We start from the raw sequence: 22966 nt of genomic DNA on the forward strand, positions 1-22966 counted from the left end.
GACGTATTTTCTGCGCTCTTACGTCCGTAAAACTCGCTAGTGTGACGCCGGCCTTAGTGTCTTTCATGTGGCGCTATAGGGTGTATTTAACCCCTTCAGCGCAAAGCCTGTTTTCACTTTCCTGACCACTTAAATTTTTTCATTTTTGACAACTGTCACTTTGTGAGATAATAACCCTGGATGCTTCAAAGGATCCTGGTGATTATGACATTGTTTTCTTCATGTCATAATTTACTTCATGATAGTCCTAAAATTTCTTCAATATGATGTTCATTTGTGAAAAAAATTGTAATGTGTCAAAAAGTTTGAAAACTTTGCAATTTTCGAACTTTGAATATAGAGATATATCACACAAAATAGTTAATAAATAACATTTCCCACATGTCTACTTTACATCAGCACAATGTTGGAAACATATTTTTTTGGTTAAAAGTTGACCATCGATTTCTCATTTTTACAACATATTTACAAAACAATTTTTTAAGGACCACATCACATTTGAAGTGACTTTGAGGGGCCTATGTGACAGAACATACCCAAAAGTGACACCATTGTAAAAACTGCATCCCTCAAAGTGCTCAAAAACCCACTCAAGAAGTTTATTAATCCTTCAGGTGCTTCACAGGAACCGAAGAAACGTGGAAGGAAAAAATGAACATTTAACTTTTTAGCCCAAAAAATGATATTTTAGCACCATTTTATTATTTTCACAAGAGTAAAAAGAAAAAACGGACCATAAAAGTTGTTGTGCAATTTCTCCTGAGTACGCCGATTCCCCATTTGTGGGTGAAAACCACTGTTTGGACACTCGGAAAGGAAGGTGTAATGTTTTGGAATTCAGACTTTGATGGAATGGTCTGCGGGCGTCATGTTGCGCTTGAAAAGCCCCTGATGTGCCTAAACAGTGGCAATACTCCATAAGTGACCCCATTTTGTAAACTACACCCCTCAAGGAATTTTTTATCTAGAGGCATAGTTTTCTAGTAATGATTATAATTCTTTTGGTTTTACTGGTGTGTGAATTTATAATGTGGTGTTATGTGTAAGATGTGTGGAGATTATAAAAGTGTGTTGTGTCAACAGGGTAAAAACTAATTTTATAAAAATCCCTTTATTGACACATTGCTGATGTGGGGGGTTACAGACTCCGAGATAAACATGCAGGGATGGTGTGCTATCCCATCTTAACCCAGTCACTGCACCATGCAGTGCAGTGACCGGAAATAGCAGCCCCGAATATATACTTTGCTTTGCGGGAGCGCAGCAGTATATATACAGCACATGTCAGGAAGGGGTTAACTTTTTAAACCTATTAAATAACTAATTAAAAAAAACTGACTGGGGTCCCCGCAATTTTTGATAACCAGCCAAGGTAAAGCAGACAGCTGGGGCTGATATTAAGGTCGATGGATATTGTTCCCTTCCAGCCTAAAACTACCAGCCCCTAGCAGCCCCAAAACTGGCGCATCACATTAGATGCACCAATGCTGGCATTTTGCCTGGCTCTTTCAGGGTGCATGGCCAATGAAGGTAATATTTTTGGGGGTTGATGTCAGCTGTGTAGTGTAGTTATCAAAAATGGGAAGGGACCCGCCTCATTTTTTTTAAATTATTTATTTATTTAGTACCCATGAGTGACCTTCGAGTCTGATATGTGTCCAGGCATCTTCACCATGCTGTTCCCGTTCCATTTGAGCGCTATTCCATCTGATCAGCGATTTTCCTGCCCCCCATGCGCCCTCCTTTTAGGGTTTTCTGTTAAAATGCTTTTTCATTGACTTCCATTATAGTCGGTACTTGAGTCTGAGTATCCGACCTGCTTGATTTTAAATAACGAGCACTCAAGCATTTTAGTCCTCGCTCATCACTAGTGGATACAATTGATAAGACTTCAGGGAATTTGCAGGAATATGTGGCGAATACTCGCTGGATCTTCTGCTTTCTGGACTGGTTCCTCCTGTAAGTCCTCTTAAACAATCCAAAAGAAGATCTTGTCAGAACTGCGATATGAGATCCATCTGCTGTCGACATAAACAGTGTTTTATGGAGACATTATGGAAAGGGAGTTAAAGTGTGAAAACGCACCTTTTGTGATTTTTCTGGGTTGGACATCTTTTTTAAGCATGCATCATATTCCTTTGGTGGCCTTTATATAACAGTGTTTACGGAAAGTATTAATAATAATAATCTTTATGTAGCGTCAACATTTTCCGCAGCGCTTTACAGTTTAACAGTTTCAAACGCAAGTCATAAGTAACAGCAGCGGATGCTGTTTTTCAACGCATCCGCTGCCCCATTGTGAGGTGCGGGGAGGCGGGGGAGGAGTTCCGGCCGCACATGCGCGGTCGGAAATGCTGCAGACGACGCACCAAAAAACGTTACATGCAACGTTTTTGGTGGCGACGGTTCAACGCAACTGTCGCACGATGGTTGCGACGTGTGGCAATGCGTCGCACTGCGTCGCTAATAAAAGTCTATGGAGAAAAAATGCATCCTGCAAGCAATTTTGCAGGATGCGTTTTTTCTGCAAAATGACGCATAGCGACGTGCAGTGCACGACGCTAGTGTGAAAGAGGCCTAACTCCCTAACAAAAAAAATTTTCGTTCCAAAATTGTGCTGATGTAAAGTAGACATGTGGGAAATGTTACCTATTAAGTATTTTGTGTGACATATCTCTGTGATTTAAGGGCATAAAATTTCAAAGTTGGAAAATTGCGAAATTTTCAAAATTTTCGCCAAATTTCCGTTTTTTTCACAAATAAATGCAAGTTATAGCGAAGAAATTTTACAACTGTCATGAAGTACAATATGTCACGAGAAAACAGTGTCAGAATCGCCAAGATCCGTTGAAGCGTTCCAGAGTTATAACCTCATAAAGGGACAGTGGTCAGAATTGTAAAAATTGGCCTGTTATTAACGTGCAAACCACCCTCGGGGCTTAAAGGGTTAAGGAAGAAGATTTATGCCGACTTTTAAAGTCCAGGGACAAATATATCACAAAATAGGTTTGATGCTTCCTGTAATAAACCAAGACCCAACATTTTTACAAATTTACTGTTTGGGAGATGACCAGATACAAGCTGAGCGACGTTGTGAAGTTATACCTGAGACAGAAAGACATTGTTTTGAATTTGCAAAGATTTTTCCACCACCACAATCAGTTAGTAAACCTTTATAATACAGCCTTATAAAGAATGCCAAGTGCGGAATATCAGGCTGTAATAAGAGCAGACAAGACACCGGTTGGTGGCACAAAAGGAGATTTACTTCCCCCAGTGTTAGTGAAGGAGCTATTGTAATGGTTGGACGGGACTTTCTAAGCCGAGATATAATTATTCAGCGACGGAGAGAACATGTTCAGCGTATTACAGAAACACATAGATCATATGATGCTCTGCAATATCCTGTAATATTGTGGAATGGCCAAGATGGCGATCACTATAATCTAACAGACTGATCCCAGCACTGCGAGGCCGACCAATAAACCAACCAATAACATATCAGCTATGGACTTCTACACCTACAAAATAATGATCAGACAACAATGGAGGCAACTTTCTCATCAGTGTATAGTAGATCTGTATGCCAAGGTGGAGAGCGAGCGTCTTCTGTACATATAACTGACCCAACAAACACTTACAGGGAGGCCATGCCAGAAGCGTGGTCTGATGGAGGATGGTCCACACTGGGACCTGACATTGCAGGAGGCGTCCATCACTCGCTTTCCTCCTCATCTTCTAACCTGCTCCCTATAATACCTACATCCTGTGCACCTTCCAATCCCCGGGCTCTGTGGGACAAATACACAGAATATCCTAGAGGAGATATCCATAGAGAGCACAGGAGAGGTCATCCGGACTTAGCCATAAATGTCACTGCCGACAGATCCACCACAGTCCTCCTGACTCTAGAAGAAAGGAGCCAATGTGTCAGTAGTGACCCTCTAATAGCATCAGGTCACCGGCACCAGCTCCACCAGCCTGTGTGTTATGGGGAGAGATATTCTGGGAGGGAAAAGCCAGGATTTGGGGAAGGTGAGAGGATTTGTCCCAGTAAATAAGCCTCTTCTGGTTGATGACCACAGATCGGGGGATTTGGCAATTATGGCTCAGATTCCAGGTGGGAATAGGAGACGGTTTTCCTTGATGCCCCAGGAGGTTCCGGTAAAACATTCTTATTAATTTGCTGCTCTCAGAAATTCCCTCCATCAATAACATTGCTCCGGCCGCTGCATCGTCTGGGGTTGTGGCCGCTCTCTTAGATGGAGGCGCACGGCTCAGTCAGCACTAGGATTACCCCTGAATCTAGCGCTCTTGGAATCTCCCGTCTGTAATATCACTAAGATCTATGAAAGGTCTGGGGGGATCCAATCACTTAATGGGGGGAATTGTTCTACTTTTAGCAACGTTACCTGTTCTTAAAGGAGCAGCAGCAGCAGAGGAGCTGAATACTTGTCAGCACAGCAGAGTCCTGCATACACTGAGGGCCCTGATCATGTGACCCCTGACTCCTCCCCTCCTGTGACCTCATCACAGGTCCTGTGTGCACATAAAAGCCATATATGTGGAGTGCGGCCCTGTGGGTGGAGGTAGGTGCTGGAGATTCTCCATTACTGAGTGGGGTGGGGGGACATTAACCCCTTCAGCACTGAGGCTCTTTTGGGGTCTCTGTGTGGTGTGAACAGTGATGTAACACATAGGTGTAGCTAGGGTTTTGGTTCAGGGGGGCGAAGCTTCTAAATGGCCCCTAACCAGGTAACCGTGATTACAGGGTTGCGTCTAGTTCGGAGTTGATTTTTTGAGGCCTCATTTTATCAACTCCACTCTAGACGGCTCACTACTGAAGTGACTATATCGGAGTGGATATTTTGTGGTCCTCATTCCAGCCACTCCACTCTAGACGGTTCACTGGTGAGGTGACTAGATCGGAGTTGATTTTTTGATGATCTCTCTGCAGCTTCTCCATTCTAGACAGTCAGTTTCTACAGTGACGTCCCTCAAAAAATCAGCTCCAATGTTCAGAATGGAGCTGATTCCAGGAGCCTAATAGACTGCAATGTAGTGGAATTGGAATGTATACACACACATTGTGTGTGCGTGTGTGTGTATATACAAATATATCAGCTTTATAATTGTAAGAATATAATACTTTTATTTTTTAGATACTTGCTTAAACTGTTATATTTGTTATGTATTTCCAAAGGGCAAATTTTTTTTTTTCATGATTAATCAAACTTGCCTTTTATTATTGCTTTTTATAATATAAATAATTACACATAGCGTTGATTGTTTATTTTTGCCTGAATTTTACTTTTGCTGTATTACCAGTCCTGGCCGCAGCACCGACATTGGAATAGTGGGCGGAGCCTCATGGGGAAAAACGTAACAGAGTGCATCAACAGAGTCCTCATAATTTACATTGGATCGGAGTGGATTTTTTGAGGACCTCATTTTAGCAACTCTCTTCTAGCTGATTCATTAGTGAACCGTCTAGATTGGAGTGGATTTTTTGAGGACCTCCCTGTAGCCTACAATCGTGACAGTTTGATGCTGAGGTGACTGGAATCTAGTTTTTCAAAGAGTGAGTGGAGCTTCGCAGGGAGAAACATAACATAGCACAGCAACAGAGTCCTCATAATTTACAATATTGGATCCTAGTGGATTTTTTGAGGACCTCATTTTAGCAACTCCATTCTAGCTGATTCATTAGTGAACCGTCTAGATCGGAGTGGATTTTTTGAGGACCTCCCTGTAGCCTACAATCGTGACAGTTTGGTGCTGATGTAACTGGAATCAAGTTTTTCAAAGAGTGAGCGGAGCTTCACAGGGAGAAACATAACAGAGCGAAGCAACAGAGTCCTTGTAATTTACAACATTGGATCGTAGTGGATTTTTTGAGGACCTCATTTTAGCAACTCCATTCTAGCTGATTCACCATTGAGCCGTCTAGATCGTAGTGGATTTTTTGAGGACCTCATTTTAGCAACTCCATTCTAGCTGATTCATTAGTGAACCGTCTAGATCGGAGTTGATTTTTTGAGGACCTCCCTGTAGCCTACAATCGTGACAGTTTGGTGCTGGAGTGACTGGAATCGAGTTTTTCAAAGCGTGAACGGAGCTTCACAGGGAGAAACATAAAAGAGTGAAGCAACAGAGTCCTTGTAATTTACAACATTGGATCGTAGTGGATTTTTTGAGGACCTCATTTTAGCAACTCCATTCTAGCTGATTCACCATTGAGCCGTCTAGATCGGAGTGGATTTTTTTGAGGACCTCCCTGTAGCCTACAATCGTGACAGTTTAGTGCTGAGGTGACTGTAATTGAGTTTTTCAAAGAGTGAATGGAGCTTCACAGGGAGAAACATTACAGAGCGAAGAAACAGAGTCCTTGTAATTTACAACACTGGATCGTAGTGGATATTTTGAGGACCTCCTTTTAGCAACTCCATTCTAGCTGATTTACTAATTATTTATTACTAGATGGTGGCCCAATTCTCACGCATCGGGTATTCTAGAATAAGTATGTAGTTTATTTATGAAGATTTTAGAACAATACAATGAATACACAGGATTCGGCTGGCCGAGCGCGACCAATTAGCGAAGCGTGGTTTAAATCCCACGCCAATTTGCGGCCGGACTGCGCGTGTCGCTGATTGTTCGCGGCCGACGACGTAGTATATAGCACAGCCACGTAGTATATAACAGCCCACGTAGCATATAACAGCTCACATAACATATAACACTGCCCACGTAGTATATAGCACAGCCACGTACAGTGGGGCAAAAAAGTATTTAGTCAGTCAGCAATAGTGCAAGTTCCACCACTTAAAAAGATGAGAGGCGTCTGTAATTTACATCATAGGTAGACCTCAACTATGGGAGACAAACTGAGAAAAAAAAATCCAGAAAATCACATTGTCTGTTTTTTTAACATTTTATTTGCATATTATGATGGAAAATAAGTATTTGGTCAGAAACAAAATTTCATCTCAATACTTTGTAATATATCCTTTGTTGGCAATGACAGAGGTCAAACGTTTTCTGTAAGTCTTCACAAGGTTGCCACACACTGTTGTTGGTATGTTGTGTTGTGAATTTGCTTTTTGCTCCCTCTAGTGGTTACTAGTTTTTTGACTCTGGTTTTTCTGTCATTCCTTTTATCCGCACCTGGGTCGTTAGTTAGGGGTGTTGCTATATAAGCTCCCTGGACCTTCAGTTCAATGCCTGGCAACGTAGTTATCAGAGCTAGTCTGCTGTGCTCTTGTCTACTGATCCTGGTTCCAGTTATATCAGCTAAGTCTGCCTTTTGCTTTTTGCTATTTGTTTTGGTTTTGTATTTTTGTCCAGCTTGTTCCAAATCTATATCCTGACCTTTGCTGGAAGCTCTAGGGGGGCTGGTGTTCTCCCCCCGGACCGTTAGACGGTTCGGGGGTTCTTGAATTTCCAGTGTGGATTTTGATAGGGTTTTTGTTGACCATATAAGTTACCTTTCTTTATTCTGCTATCAGTAAGCGGGCCTCTCTGTGCTAAACCTGGTTCATTTCTGTGTTTGTCATTTCCTCTTACCTCACCGTCATTATTTGTGGGGGGCTTCTATCCAGCTTTGGGGTCCCCTTCTCTGGAGGCAAGAAAGGTCTTTGTTTTCCTCTACTAGGGGTAGCTAGATTCTCCGGCTGGCGCGTGTCATCTAGAATCAACGTAGGAATGATCCCCGGCTACTTCTAGTGTTGGCGTTAGGAGTAGATATATGGTCAACCCAGTTACCACTGCCCTATGAGCTGGATTTTTGCATTCTGCAGACTTCCACGTTCCTCTGAGACCCTCGCCATTGGGGTCATAACAGTTTGCCAGGCCAGTATTAAATGTTTAATGCATTGCAGAAGAGGGATTATAAGAAAGAAGATTCTGAGTTTTGTTTTTTTTTTCCTTTTTCCCCTTTACCTCAGAGTGGCTATGCTTGCTGCAGACATGAATGTCCAGACCTTGATTACAAGTGTGGACCAGCTGGCTACTCGTGTGCAGGGCATACAAGACTATGTTATCAGAAATCCTAGGTCAGAACCTAAAATACCGATTCCTGAACTGTTTTCCGGAGACAGGTTTAAGTTTAGGAATTTCGTGAATAATTGTAAATTGTTTTTGTCCCTGAGACCCTGTTCATCTGGAGATTCTGCTCAGCAAGTAAAAATTGTTATTTCGTTCTTACGGGGCGACCCTCAGGATTGGGCTTTTTCGTTGGCGCCAGGAGATCCGGCATTGGCTGATCTTGATACGTTTTTTCTGGCGCTCGGTTTACTTTATGAGGAACCCAATCTTGAGATTCAGGCAGAAAAGGCCTTGCTGGCTATGTCTCAGGGGCAGGACGAGGCTGAAGTGTATTGCCAAAAATTTCGGAAATGGTCCGTGCTGACACATTGGAACGAGTGTGCACTGGCCGCTAATTTTAGAAATGGCCTTTCTGAAGCCATTAAGAATGTTATGGTGGGTTTTCCCATTCCCACAGGTCTGAATGATACTATGGCACTGGCTATTCAAATTGACCGGCGGTTGCGGGAGCGCAAAACCGCAAATTCCCTCATGGTGTTGTCTGAACAGACACCTAATTCGGTGCAATGTGATAGAAAAACCGCAAATTCCCTCATGGTGTTGTCTGAACAGACACCTGATTTAATGCAATGTGATAGAATCCTGACTAGAAATGAGCGGAAAATTCATAGACGCCGGAATGGCTTGTGCTACTACTGTGGTGATTCTACACATGTTATCTCAGCATGCTCTAAACGTATAGCTAAGGTTGTTAGTCCTGTCACCGTTGGTAATTTGCAACCTAAATTTATTCTGTCTGTAACTTTGATTTGCTCACTGTCATCTTATCCTGTCATGGCGTTTGTAGATTCAGGTGCTGCCCTGAGTCTCATGGATCTCTCATTTGCTAAGCGCTGTGGTTTTACTCTTGAACCATTAGAAAATCCTATTCCTCTTAGGGGTATTGATGCTACACCATTGGCAGCAAATAAACCGCAGTATTGGACACAGGTTACCATGTGCATGAATCCTGAACACCGCGAGGTGATACGTTTCCTGGTTTTACATAAAATGCATGATTTGGTTGTTTTAGGGCTGCCATGGTTACAGACCCATAATCCAGTCCTGGACTGGAAGGCTATGTCAGTCTCAAGTTGGGGCTGTCGTGGTATTCATGGGGATTCCCTGCCTGTGTCTATTGCTTCTTCTACGCCTTCGGAAGTTCCGGAGTATTTGTCTGATTATCAGGATGTCTTCAGTGAGTCTGAGTCCAGTGCACTGCCTCCTCATAGGGACTGTGACTGTGCTATAGATTTGATCCCAGGCAGTAAATTTCCTAAGGGAAGACTGTTTAATCTGTCGGTACCTGAACATACCGCTATGCGTTCATATATCAAGGAGTCTCTGGAGAAAGGACATATTCATCCGTCTTCTTCCCCTCTTGGTGCGGGATTCTTTTTTGTGGCAAAAAAGGACGGATCTTTGAGACCTTGTATTGATTATCGGCTTTTAAATAAGATCACTGTCAAATTTCAGTATCCTTTACCGCTGTTGTCTGACTTGTTTGCCCGGATTAAGGGTGCCAAGTGGTTCACCAAGATAGACCTTCGTGGTGCGTACAACCTTGTGCGCATTAAGCAAGGTGATGAATGGAAAACCGCATTCAATACGCCCGAAGGTCATTTTGAGTACTTGGTGATGCCTTTTGGGCTCTCCAATGCGCCTTCAGTTTTTCAGTCCTTTATGCATGACATTTTCCGGAAGTATCTGGATAAATTTTTGATTGTTTATCTGGATGATATTTTGGTTTTTTCTGATAATTGGGATTCGCATGTGGAGCAGGTCAGGTTGGTCTTTAAAATTTTGCGTGAAAATTCTTTGTTTGTCAAGGGCTCAAAGTGTCTCTTTGGTGTACAGAAGGTTCCCTTTTTGGGGTTCATTTTTTCCCCTTGTGCTGTGGAGATGGACCCAGTCAAGGTCCGAGCTATTCTTGATTGGACTCAGCCCTCGTCAGTTAAGAGTCTTCAGAAGTTCTTGGGCTTCGCTAACTTCTACCGTCGTTTTATCGCTAATTTTTCTAGCATTGTGAAACCTTTGACGGATATGACCAAGAAGGGCTCCGATGTAGCTAACTGGGCTCCTGCTGCCGTGGAGGCTTTCCAGGAGTTGAAACGCCGGTTTACTTCGGCGCCTGTTTTGTGCCAGCCTGACGTCTCACTTCCCTTTCAGGTTGAGGTGGATGCTTCGGAGATTGGGGCAGGGGCCGTTTTGTCGCAGAGAGGCCCTGGTTGCTCTGTTATGAAACCTTGTGCCTTTTTCTCTAGGAAGTTTTCGCCTGCCGAGCGAAATTATGATGTGGGCAATCGGGAGTTGTTGGCCATGAAATGGGCATTTGAGGAGTGGCGTCATTGGCTCGAGGGTGCTAAGCATCGTGTGGTGGTCTTGACTGATCACAAAAATCTGATGTATCTCGAGTCTGCTAAACGCCTTAATCCGAGACAGGCCCGCTGGTCATTGTTTTTCTCCCGCTTTGATTTTGTTGTCTCGTATTTACCAGGTTCAAAGAATGTGAAGGCCGATGCTCTTTCTAGGAGCTTTGTGCCTGATGCTCCTGGAGTCGCTGATCCTGTTGGTATTCTTAAAGATGGAGTTATCTTGTCAGCTATTTCTCCGGATCTGCGACGTGTGTTGCAGAGATTTCAGGCTGATAGGCCTGAGTCTTGTCCACCTGACAGACTGTTTGTCCCGGATAAGTGGACCAGCAGAGTCATTTCCGAGGTTCATTCCTCGGTGTTGGCAGGTCACCCGGGAATTTTTGGCACCAGAGATCTGGTGTCAACATATAACCCACACCCATTACCACCTACTAGGGATGGGCAACACTTTGATCAACTATTTAAACATACCAATCCGCTCCACAATTATTAAATTGTCCGCAGAAAAAAGTGTTTATATTTTTTTTGATAAAACAGTTATAACTTTATTTAAAGACCAACAATACATACATATAAAACAATGCCTCGAACCATATAATTATAAATAGCAGATAGGCGTAGAAATAGTTCTTGGGATAATAGAAAGCACAAGGTAATACAAATAATTATTTGTGTACTGAATCAACCAGTAGTGCATGCTGGGGTAAAATCTTAAATATTTAAAGTTATGATAATAAATGCTGCATTCAGCTAATAAACTCAGTATAATACAGCTTGCTTACTGAGAAGAGACAGTACACAGAACCATCATAATAAATACTAATAATCAAGACTGAACATATAACTGCGTTCAGCTGTAAACCACAGTATGGCTCAGCTTACCTACTAGGGAGAAATAGTACAGAAAACATTGCTGCAAATAATGCTGGTCAGGACTGAAAATATAACCATATACAAACCCAAATGAATTAGAATAAGTGTTTATGGCGTCCCAACTATATTAAATAAATAGTAGCCCCAGACAATAAAGGTAGCTATGACCAGTCTTCATATAGTTTTCTCAACAAGCTAGTAACAAGTTTAGTACATGTATTAGTTTGATAAGGAGTCACAGCCAAGTGCTCCAAACGATGTTCTCAATGTGAGACGGCAATTCAGCGCAGTGCTCACTGTGTACCTGTGCAATGCACCTAAACTCACAGTAGACACTCAGACCTCCTGATCATATGCGACCATGCATCAATCTCTTAAATTCAACAAGATCTTGAGACAGAAAAAACTGTAATGTACGTATTACCTGACAGAGTAATGCTCCCTGCTCCCAACCACACGTGGCACGCCAGACTCCGCAAACCCCGACGCGCGTTTCGCTATGGCTTCTTCCTGGGGGCGTGTCTACAGTGAGGCGGCATAGAGCTTTTAAGCAGCCGTCAACCAATGAAGGAACATGGAGGCGGAATCTCATATCGTGCAACCAGGACTATATGGACTTATATGGAATGCAGGAGCTGATATCTAATGCGCATTCACAGCAAATATATCCTATAAGCTCATTTGCTAGATTTAAGCATCCATATACCTGAAAAAACTAACTCGAGTAACTCCTACCGGTGAACAGTAATCATATCCCATAAGGACACATATAGTGAGAATATATCCAGCAACTCATGTATAGTGCTTTATCACCACTACATGTGAATTTCTATCCATTAGCAGCTATCCAGGTATAGTAAATATAATATAAGATATGATAAAGACTGAAAATTCAAACATCTACAAATAAGTTGCAACTGTAATACAAATAATGGTATTGTTCCTGATGAAACCAATAATATATATATAATAAACAACAATTTATATAGAAAGAGAGAGAAGTATGCCAATTAAATTAATTGAAAAAAGTAAGAGTGTGAAGTGATAGATATAAATATAACATGTGCACAAAAGAAAAAGTACGTAGGTGAGGTGAGTAAAACGTGAACAAGACTGGAGCCTCCCCACATGGGGCTATAAGCCACAGCCACAACCTCTATATGGGTATTAATAAAATGTTAAAAGTAAAAGTGAGGTGTGACAAAGCACTATACATGAGTTGCTGGATATATTCTCACTATATGTGTCCTTATGGGATATGATTACTGTTCACCGGTAGGAGTTACTCGAGTTAGTTTTTTCAGGTATATGGATGCTTAAATCTAGCAAATGAGCTTATAGGATATATTTGCTGTGAATGCGCATTAGATATCAGCTCCTGCATTCCATATAAGTCCATATAGTCCTGGTTGCACGATATGAGATTCCGCCTCCATGTTCCTTCATTGGTTGACGGCTGCTTAAAAGCTCTATGCCGCCTCACTGTAGACACGCCCCCAGGAAGAAGCCATAGCGAAACGCGCGTCGGGGTTTGCGGAGTCTGGCGTGCCACGTGTGGTTGGGAGCAGGGAGCATTACTCTGTCAGGTAATACGTACATTACAGTTTTTTCTGTCTCAAGATCTTGTTGAATTTAAGAGATTGATGCATGGTCGCATATGATCAGGAGGTCTGAGTGTCTACTGTGAGTTTAGGTGCATTGCACAGGTACACAGTGAGCACTGCGCTGAATTGCCGTCTCACATTGAGAACATCGTTTGGAGCACTTGGCTGTGACTCCTTATCAAACTAATACATGTACTAAACTTGTTACTAGCTTGTTGAGAAAACTATATGAAGACTGGTCATAGCTACCTTTATTGTCTGGGGCTACTATTTATTTAATATAGTTGGGACGCCATAAACACTTATTCTAATTCATTTGGGTTTGTATATGGTTATATTTTCAGTCCTGACCAGCATTATTTGCAGCAATGTTTTCTGTACTATTTCTCCCTAGTAGGTAAGCTGAGCCATACTGTGGTTTACAGCTGAACGCAGTTATATGTTCAGTCTTGATTATTAGTATTTATTATGATGGTTCTGTGTACTGTCCCTTCTCAGTAAGCAAGCTGTATTATACTGAGTTTATTAGCTGAATGCAGCATTTATTATCATAACTTTAAATATTTAAGATTTTACCCCAGCATGCACTACTGGTTGATTCAGTACACAAATAATTATTTGTATTACCTTGTGCTTTCTATTATCCCAAGAACTATTTCTACGCCTATCTGCTATTTATAATTATATGGTTCGAGGCATTGTTTTATATGTATGTATTGTTGGTCTTTAAATAAAGTTATAACTGTTTTATCAAAAAAAATATAAACACTTTTTTCTGCGGACAATTTAATAATTGTGGAGCGGATTGGTATGTTTAAACCAGAGATCTGGTGGCCAGGTCCTTTTGGTGGCCTTCCTTGTCAAGGGATGTGCGGTCATTTGTGCAGTCCTGTGGGACTTGTGCTCGAGCTAAGCCTTGCTGTTCTCGTGCCAGCGGGTTGCTCTTGCCCTTGCCTGTCCCAAAGAGACCTTGGACACATATCTCCATGGATTTCATTTCTGATCTTCCGCTATCTCAGGGCATGTCTGTTATCTGGGTGATATGTGATCGCTTCTCCAAGATGGTCCATTTGGTTCCTTTACCTAAGCTGCCTTCCTCTTCCGATCTGGTTCCTGTGTTTTTCCAGAACGTGGTTCGTTTGCACGGCATCCCTGAGAATATTGTGTCAGACAGAGGATCCCAGTTCGTTTCCAGGTTCTGGCGATCCTTTTGTAGTAGGATGGGCATTGATTTGTCGTTTTCGTCTGCTTTCCATCCTCAGACTAATGGACAGACGGAGCGAACCAATCAGACTTTGGAGGCTTATTTGAGGTGTTTTGTCTCTGCTGATCAGGACGATTGGGTGACATTCTTGCCGTTGGCTGAGTTTGCCCTTAATAATCGGGCTAGTTCCGCCACCTTGGTTTCGCCTTTTTTCTGCAACTCTGGTTTCCATCCTCGCTTTTCTTCGGGTCATGTGGAGCCTTCTGACTGTCCTGGGGTGGATTCTTTGGTGGATAGGTTGCAGCAGATCTGGAATCATGTGGTGGACAACTTGAAGTTGTCACAGGAGAAGGCTCAGCGCTTTGCCAACCGCCGCCGCGGTGTGGGTCCCCGACTACGCGTTGGGGATTTGGTATGGCTTTCTTCCCGCTTTGTTCCTATGAAGGTCTCCTCTCCCAAATTTAAACCTCGTTTTATTGGGCCTTACAAGATATTGGAAATCCTTAATCCTGTATCTTTTCGTCTGGATCTTCCTGTGTCGTTTGCTATTCACAATGTATTTCATAGGTCCTTGTTGCGGCGGTACATTGTGCCTGTAGTTCCTTCTGCTGAGCCTCCTGCTCCGGTGTTGGTTGAGGGCGAGTTGGAGTACGTGGTGGAGAAGATCTTGGATTCTCGCCTCTCCAGGCGGAGGCTTCAGTACCTGGTCAAGTGGAAGGGCTATGGTCAGGAGGATAATTCCTGGGTGGTCGCCTCTGATGTTCATGCGGCCGATTTAGTTCGTGCCTTTCATGCCGCTCATCCTGATCGCCCTGGTGGTCGTGGTGAGGGTTCGGTGACCCCTCACTAAGGGGGGGGTACTGTTGTGAATTTGCTTTTTGCTCCCTCTAGTGGTTACTAGTTTTTTGACTCTGGTTTTTCTGTCATTCCTTTTATCCGCACCTGGGTCGTTAGTTAGGGGTGTTGCTATATAAGCTCCCTGGACCTTCAGTTCAATGCCTGGCAACGTAGTTATCAGAGCTAGTCTGCTGTGCTCTTGTCTACTGATCCTGGTTCCAGTTATATCAGCTAAGTCTGCCTTTTGCTTTTTGCTATTTGTTTTGGTTTTGTATTTTTGTCCAGCTTGTTCCAAATCTATATCCTGACCTTTGCTGGAAGCTCTAGGGGGGCTGGTGTTCTCCCCCCGGACCGTTAGACGGTTCGGGGGTTCTTGAATTTCCAGTGTGGATTTTGATAGGGTTTTTGTTGACCATATAAGTTACCTTTCTTTATTCTGCTATCAGTAAGCGGGCCTCTCTGTGCTAAACCTGGTTCATTTCTGTGTTTGTCATTTCCTCTTACCTCACCGTCATTATTTGTGGGGGGCTTCTATCCAGCTTTGGGGTCCCTTTCTCTGGAGGCAAGAAAGGTCTTTGTTTTCCTCTACTAGGGGTAGCTAGATTCTCCGGCTGGCGCGTGTCATCTAGAATCAACGTAGGAATGATCCCCGGCTACTTCTAGTGTTGGCGTTAGGAGTAGATATATGGTCAACCCAGTTACCACTGCCCTATGAGCTGGATTTTTGTATTCTGCAGACTTCCACGTTCCTCTGAGACCCTCGCCATTGGGGTCATAACAATGTTGGCCCATTCCTCCATGCAGATCTCCTCTAGAGCAGTGATGTTTTTGGCTTTTCGCTTGGCAACACGGACTTTCAACTCCCTCCAAAGGTTTTCTATAGGGTTGAGATCTGGAGACTAGCTAGGCCACTCCAGGACCTTGAAATGCTTCTTACGAAGCCACTCCTTCGTTGCCCTGGCGGTGTGCTTTGGATCATTGTCATGTTGAAAGACCCAGCCACGTTTCATCTTCAATGCCCTTGCTGATGGAAGAAGGTTTGCACTCAAAATCTCACGATACATGGCCCCATTCATTCTTTCATGTACCCGGATCAGTCGTCCTGGCCCCTTTGCAGAGAAACAGCCCCAAAGCATGATGTTTCCACCACCATGCTTTACAGTAGGTAAAAACTCCTCTGGATCATCCAAATGCTCTCTAGCAAACTTCAGATGGGCCCGGACATGTACTGGCTTAAGCAGTGGGACACGTCTGGCACTGCAGGATCTGAGTCCATGGTGGCGTAGTGTGTTACTTATGGTAGGCCTTGTTACATTGGTCCCAGCTCTCTGCAGTTCATTCACTAGGTCCCCCCGCGTGGTTCTGGGATTTTTGCTCACCGTTCTTGTGATCATTCTGACCCCACGGGGTGGGATTTTGCGTGGAGCCCCAGATCGAGGGAGATTATCAGTGGTCTTGTATGTCTTCCATTTTCTAATTATTGCTCCCACTGTTGATTTCTTCACTCCAAGCTGGTTGGCTATTGCAGATTCAGTCTTCCCAGGCTGGTGCAGGGCTACAATTTTGTTTCTGGTGTCCTTTGACAGCTCTTTGGTCTTCACCATAGTGGAGTTTGGAGTCAGACTGTTTGAGGGTGTGCACAGGTGTCTTTTTATACTGATAACAAGTTTAAACAGGTGCCATTACTACAGGTAATGAGGGGAGGAAAGAGGAGACTCTTAAAGAAGTTACAGGTCTGTGAGAGCCAGAAATCTTGATTGTTTGTTTCTGACCAAATACTTATTTTCCACCATAATATGCAAATAAAATGTTAAAAAAACAGACAATGTGATTTTCTGGATTTTTTTTACTCAGTTTGTCTCCCATAGTTGAGGTCTACCTATGATGTAGATTACAGATGCCTCTCATCTTTTTAAGTGGTGGAACTTGCACTATTGCTGACTGACTAAATACTTTTTTGCCCCACTGTATATAGCACAGCCCACATAGCATATGACACAGCCATGTAGTATAAAACAGCCCACGTAGCATATAACACAGCTCACGTAGTATATAACAGCCCACGTAGTGTATAACACAGCCCACGTAGTGTATAACACAGCCCACGTAGTGTATAACACAGCCCACGTAGTATATAGCGCAGCCACATAGTATATAGCGCAGCCACATAGTATATTGCATAGCCACGTAGTATATAACAGCCCACATAGTATATTGCACAGCCACGTAGTATGTTGCACAGCCACGTAGTATGTTGCACAGCCACGTAGTATGTTGCACAGCCACGTAGTATATTGCACAGCCACGTAGTATGTTGCACAGCCACGTAGTATATTGCACAGCCACGTAGTATATTGCACAGCCCACGTAGTATTTTGCACAGCAACGTAGTATATTGCACAGCCCACGTAGTATATTGCACAGCCCACGTAGTATATTGCACAGCCCACATAGTATATAACACATCCAACCTAGTATATAGCAATGTGGGCACCATATCACTGTTAAAAAAAGAATTAAAATAAAAAATCATTATATACTCGCCCTCCAACGGCCCCCGATTACAGCCCAGGCATTCAGCAATGCTCCTCGCGACACTCCGGTCCCAAGAATGCATTGCGGTCTCACGAGATGATGACGTAATGGTCTCGCGAGACCGCTACTTCATCATCTCGCAAGACCGCAAAGCATGAACTGGAGTGTCGCGAGGAGCGGGAAAGGCGCCGGAAGGTGAGAATATAATGATTCTTTATTTTTTTTAAATTATTTTTAACAAATCTTTTTACTATTGATGCTGCATAGGCAGCATAAATAGTAAAAAGTTGGTCACACAGGGTTAATAGCAGCGTTAACTGAGTGCGTTACACCGCGGCATAACGCGGTCCGTTAACGCTGCCAATAACCCAGTATGAGCGCTGACTGGAGGGGAGTATGGAGGGGGCACTGACTGCAGGGGCGTAAGGAACGGCCATTTCGCTGCCGGACTGTGCCCGTCGCTGATTGGCCGTGGCCGTTTGGCCGCGACCAATCAGCAACTTGGGATTTCCATGACAGACAGAAAGACGGAAGTGACCCTTACACAGTTATATAGTAGATTATAATACATTTTTATAACGCCATTTATTCCACGGTGCTTTACATGTGAAAGGGGCAGATATAGGCAAGCACAATAAGCATTAGCAAAACAAGGCACACACAAGTACAGAAGGAGGACCCTGCCCACGAGGGCTCACAGTCCACAGGGAATGAGTGAGGATACAGTAGGAGAGGGTAGAGCTGGTCATGCAGCGGTTCAGCAGACTAAGGATCACTGCAGGTTGTAGGCTTGTCAGAAGAGGTGGCTCTTCAGGTTCTTTTTTAAGGTTTCCGTGGTAGGCGAGAGTCTGATGTGTTGGGGTAGAGAGTTCCAGAGTATGGGGAGGCATAGGAGAAGTCTTGTATGCAGTTGTGGAAAGAAGAGTTAATAGGGGAGTAGAGAAGGAGATCTTGAGAGCTTCGAAGGTTGTGTGTGAGTAAGTACCGGGAGACCATGTCACAGATGTATGGAGGAGACAGGTTGTGGATGGCTTTGTATGTCATAGTTAGGGTTTTGAACTGGAGCCTCTGGACAATAGGAAGCCAGTGAAGGGCTTGGCAGACAGGAGAGGCTGGGGAATAACGGGGAGACTGGTGGATTAGTCAGGCAGCAGAGTGTAGGATGGATTGGAAAGGTGCCAGAGTCCTAGAGGGGAGGCCAGAGAGTAGGAGGTTGCAGTAATCAAGGCGGTAGATTATAAGGGCGTGCACTAGCGTTTTTGTGGTTTTATGGTCATTGAATGCACGGATATGGGAAATATTACTGAGTTTAAGTCAAAAGGAGGAGGCAAGGGCTTAGATATGAGGCTTGAAATAGAGGGCAGAGTCGAGGATCACCCCGAGGCATCGAGCATGCGGAACTGGGGAAAGTGAGCAGCCATTGACATTAACGGATAGGTCTCATGGAGGGACAGATTGAGATGGGGAAAGATAATGAATTCTGTTTTGTCCATGTTCAGTTTTTGAAAGCAAGCAGAAAAGAAAGCAGAAATAGCAGAGATTGTGGGATTTTGGTAAGGATGTGAGGTCGGGTCCAGATTGGTAGATCTGCGTGTCATCGGCGTAGAGATGATACTGCAAACTGTGGGATTCTATGAGCTGTCCCAGGACGAAGGTGTAGATGGAGAAGAGCAGGGGCCCTAGGACTGAGCCTTGGGGAACACAGACAGGGTGCGAGGTGAGGAGGTGGTGTGGGAGAGGGAGACATTGAATGTTCGGTCTGTTAGATATGACGAGATCCAGGATAGAGCCAAGTCTGTGATGCCAAGAGATGAAAGAATCTGTAGCAGGATGGAATGGTCGACAGTATCGAAGGCAGAACATAGGTCCAGGAGAAGGAGGACAGAGTAGTGTCGCTTGCTCTTGGCAGTTAGTAAGTCGTTGGTGACTTTAGTTAGGGCTGTATAGATGAGTGATGCAGTCAAAAGCCATATTGTAACCGGACAAAGAGGGAGCAGAAGAGGAAGGAGGACAGTTCAAGATGGACATGCAGTTCAAGTAGTTTTGAGGCATAAGGGAGAAGAGATATTGGGTGATAGCTAAACACAGAGGATGGGTCAAGGGAGGGCTTTTTGAGGATGGATGTGATCGAGGCATGCTTGAAGGATGAGGGGAATTTGAGTGAGAGATTGAAGGTGTGTTAGGATTGGGATGAAGACTGTGGCGAGGTTAGGGATGAGGTGGGACGGGAGCGGGTCAAGCGTGCAAGTGGTGAGATGCAATCTTGACAGGAGAGTGGAGAGCACATCTGTGGAGATACGGAGTCAGTGGGTGCTCTCATCCGCTGGCCCGGCTGTCTTTAGCAAGACTGAATGGACCACAGCTCATACCACTGAACGCCCGCTCTTTCTCCCAGTGGGCAATACACTACACAGACAACACAGGGTTAAGGTAAAACAGTGTGGCAATACTTTATTGAACCACAACACACAATAGTCAACAGAATACTCCCACCAGTTACTCCAAGATGGTGCACATTACAGGGCCTCACCCTTCCGCTGACTCGCCGAGACAATGGTAGATGTTACATCAGAGCTCCCAGGGTCGCTACTCCATCTGTGGATGCACGCACAGAGAAGGGATAACGACAAGCATAGGGAGATGACCAAGAACTGTCCATAGAGTCCATACAAGGTTCAAAGCCAGTTGACACGAGAGTCACCACCTGGCTTATCTGACCATCTCCATGGAACCAGGCAACCAGCGGGTCCCAAACCTGGCTTTCTCCAAACATATCCATGGTTCAGAGATGGTCACTGGATCAGATCTGTGTCCTTCCAACCGGAGCCGAAAACCCCTGGGTTGTTTCCTATAGAATCATAGATCAGTGTCCCTCGTGATGGTGCCATGATGAATTGGCTGCAGTCCTTTCTCATGTCTGTTGGGTGGTTTGCAGAATGTCTGGCTGGTAGCTCTGTGTTACTTCCATCCCCCAGGATGTGTTCTGAGTCTTTTTATACCCAAGGCATGCAAGCTATTTTTAGAATTACCCTGGGTATTTCAGTCCAACATCATGATAAGGTAAACAATGGTGATGGGATTAAGTAGCACTATTAGCATAGAAGCACACATCAATAAACAAAGCTTAACACTCTCAATGTACAGTCACTATTACAGACTTAGACAGTATGTTAGATAGTATATCAGTTGGCAAGTCTGTCTTCTTGACCCACCAGACATAAACACTTAAATTCACAAGCCAATATACAGATAAAAAGCCAGTTCTTTTGGTTTTGCAAAAACATGGTTGTCTGGGAAATTAAGATACAATCTGATTTCTTCACAACATCTTCTGTCATCGAGAAGCTAGTTTGGGGGGAACAGTGTTGAGCAGCTAAGAGAAGTATTGGGGGCTGCGGGCCAAAGCTTTCTCTGATCATAACAATCTTCTGCTTAAAGAGGCAAAGTCTTCAGCAGAAATGAGAGGAGAGGGGGAGGTGCTGGGGGACGTAGTAGAGAATTGAAAGTGTTGAAAAGCTGTTTATGGTTGTGGGACAGGGAGAATATGAGAGATGAGAAGTTTGCGTGAGCGTTGACTTAAAGCTGGCAAGGGACTGCTTGTATGCGATGAAGTGCTCGGCAGAGCAGGATCGCTTCCATCTCTGCTCAGTGACCCTGGAAGTCCGCCTCAGTTCTGTGGTCAGGCTGGTCAGCCAGGGCTGCCTGTTGATTGTACGAGTTTTGCTATGAGTGTGGGGGCAGCGGAGTCAAGTGTTGCTGTCATTGTGCTGTGATATAAAAAGTGGCAGCAGTATCTGTGTTATGAAGGGAAGCTATGTCTGTTAGAGGGAGAAGGGACTCAGTGATTGTAAATTGAGGTGTTAGATTTTTGCGAGGGTGAGTGAGTTTGTGGAGTAGGGGTTGCACACTAGGAGAGGAGAGAGAAGAGAATGTCAGTAGGTTGTGGACAGACAGGGGGAGGGGTTAGTGAGATTAGTAAGTGAACAGAGGCGGGTGGAGTTAAGGTCCAGCATCTTTGTGACAAAGAGGACCATTGAGTGTGGACAAAGGAGGCAGTGAGTGATAGAAGTTTAGAGGCAGCTGGGGTGGAAGCATCAATGGGGATGTTGAAGTAGACCATGATGATAGTGAGGATGTCAGCAGAAAGTAAATGAAATAGCCAGGTGGTGAAGTGGTTGAGAAAGGTGGCGATGGCTAGTTCTGGGGGGTGGCAGGTGAAGGCCAGCTGGAGGTTGGAGGGGGAGTAGATGCGGATGGAGTGCACCTCAAACGAGGGAAGAGTAGCTGAGGGTGGTAGTGGAATTGGGGTAAAGGAGCAGGTATCGGACAAAAGCAAGCCAACTCCTCCACTGCATTTGTTGCTAGGGCGAGGGGTGTGAGAGGTGGAATCCGCCATAGGAAAATGCAGCTGGAGAGGCGGAGTCAGAGGTAGTGAGCCAGGTTTCAGTGATAGCAAGGAAGGAGAGTTTGTTGGTGATAAAGAGGTCATGGATAAACGGCAGTTTGTTGCAGACAGAGCGTGCGTTCCATAGAGCGCCAGCTAAGGGAATCTGATGAGTGGGTATGAGGTTATCATCATTGAGAAAACATGTAGAGGATCGTGGTAGGGTGTTCGAAATGAGTGTGGGGATGTGTTGAGGAGGGCCAGGATTTGGGGATACGTCGCCAGCAACGAGGAGTAGCAGAAAGAGCATTAGAAGGTGGGAGCAGGATAGGACATGATGAACTGTCTAGACTGGCCTCTATTCTGTAGTTTGGTGCTGAGGTGACTGGAATTGAGTTTTTCAAACAGTAAGCGGAGTTTTTCCTTGTAGTCTCTATTCTGTACAGTTCATTGCTGACATGACTAGAATGGAGTTGCTGGAGTGATGTCCTCATAGGATCAAATCTAATCTAGACGGCTCATGACTGAAACTTCCAGAATGGAGTTAATTCCAGGAGCTCCTCCTAGATTCCAATCTAGTGGCATACAAATTATAAATGTATGCATGTATGTATTGTCACTTTTTGTGAAAAAAAATGATTACACACAGCATTGATTGTTCAGTTTTGGCCGAATTTGACTTTTACTGTATTCCAACCAGTCCCAGCTCCGACATTCCTGGAGTGGATGGAGCTAGACAGGCTGATAACCTCTGAAGGACCATGCGACTTTTGCCATTTGTTGTGTGGCTGATTTTGCCTATCGGGACTTTGCGACGTGTCGGACCCTTCTGATGAAGATGTGGAGAGCCATCCAGAGGCCGAGATCTGCGGCGGCTCGTATGTGAGCTGTGTCTGTGGTGGTATAGGGAGGAATGACTTTTAGAGGGATAGGAGAAATATTGGCGGGAATTATTAGATGATTAGGAAGACGTGTGGCGTCTACGCTTGCGTCCGCTGTGGCTATGGGGTATATTGGGGTAATTGAATGGGCAGCCAGGGGTGGATTACTGGCCATAATCGGTAATGTT

General features: G+C 44.2%; 1 protein-coding gene across 3 annotated transcripts in view; it reads left to right on the plus strand.

Moving 5' to 3' along the window:
* Positions 1-4545: 4545 nt before the first annotated feature.
* Positions 4546-22966, plus strand: part of LOC143767628 (uncharacterized) — a 120533-nt gene continuing 102112 nt past the window's right edge. For all 3 annotated transcript variants that reach the window (XM_077256064.1, XM_077256065.1, XM_077256066.1), the window contains exon 1: positions 4546-4589. In XM_077256064.1, the coding sequence (XP_077112179.1) occupies positions 4563-4589 (27 nt within the window). In that variant the 5' untranslated portion in view covers positions 4546-4562. The remainder of the gene's footprint in view (positions 4590-22966) is intronic.

The sequence above is a fragment of the Ranitomeya variabilis genome, chromosome 4 (assembly GCF_051348905.1).
Source record: "Ranitomeya variabilis isolate aRanVar5 chromosome 4, aRanVar5.hap1, whole genome shotgun sequence".
Taxonomy (NCBI): domain Eukaryota; kingdom Metazoa; phylum Chordata; class Amphibia; order Anura; family Dendrobatidae; genus Ranitomeya; species Ranitomeya variabilis.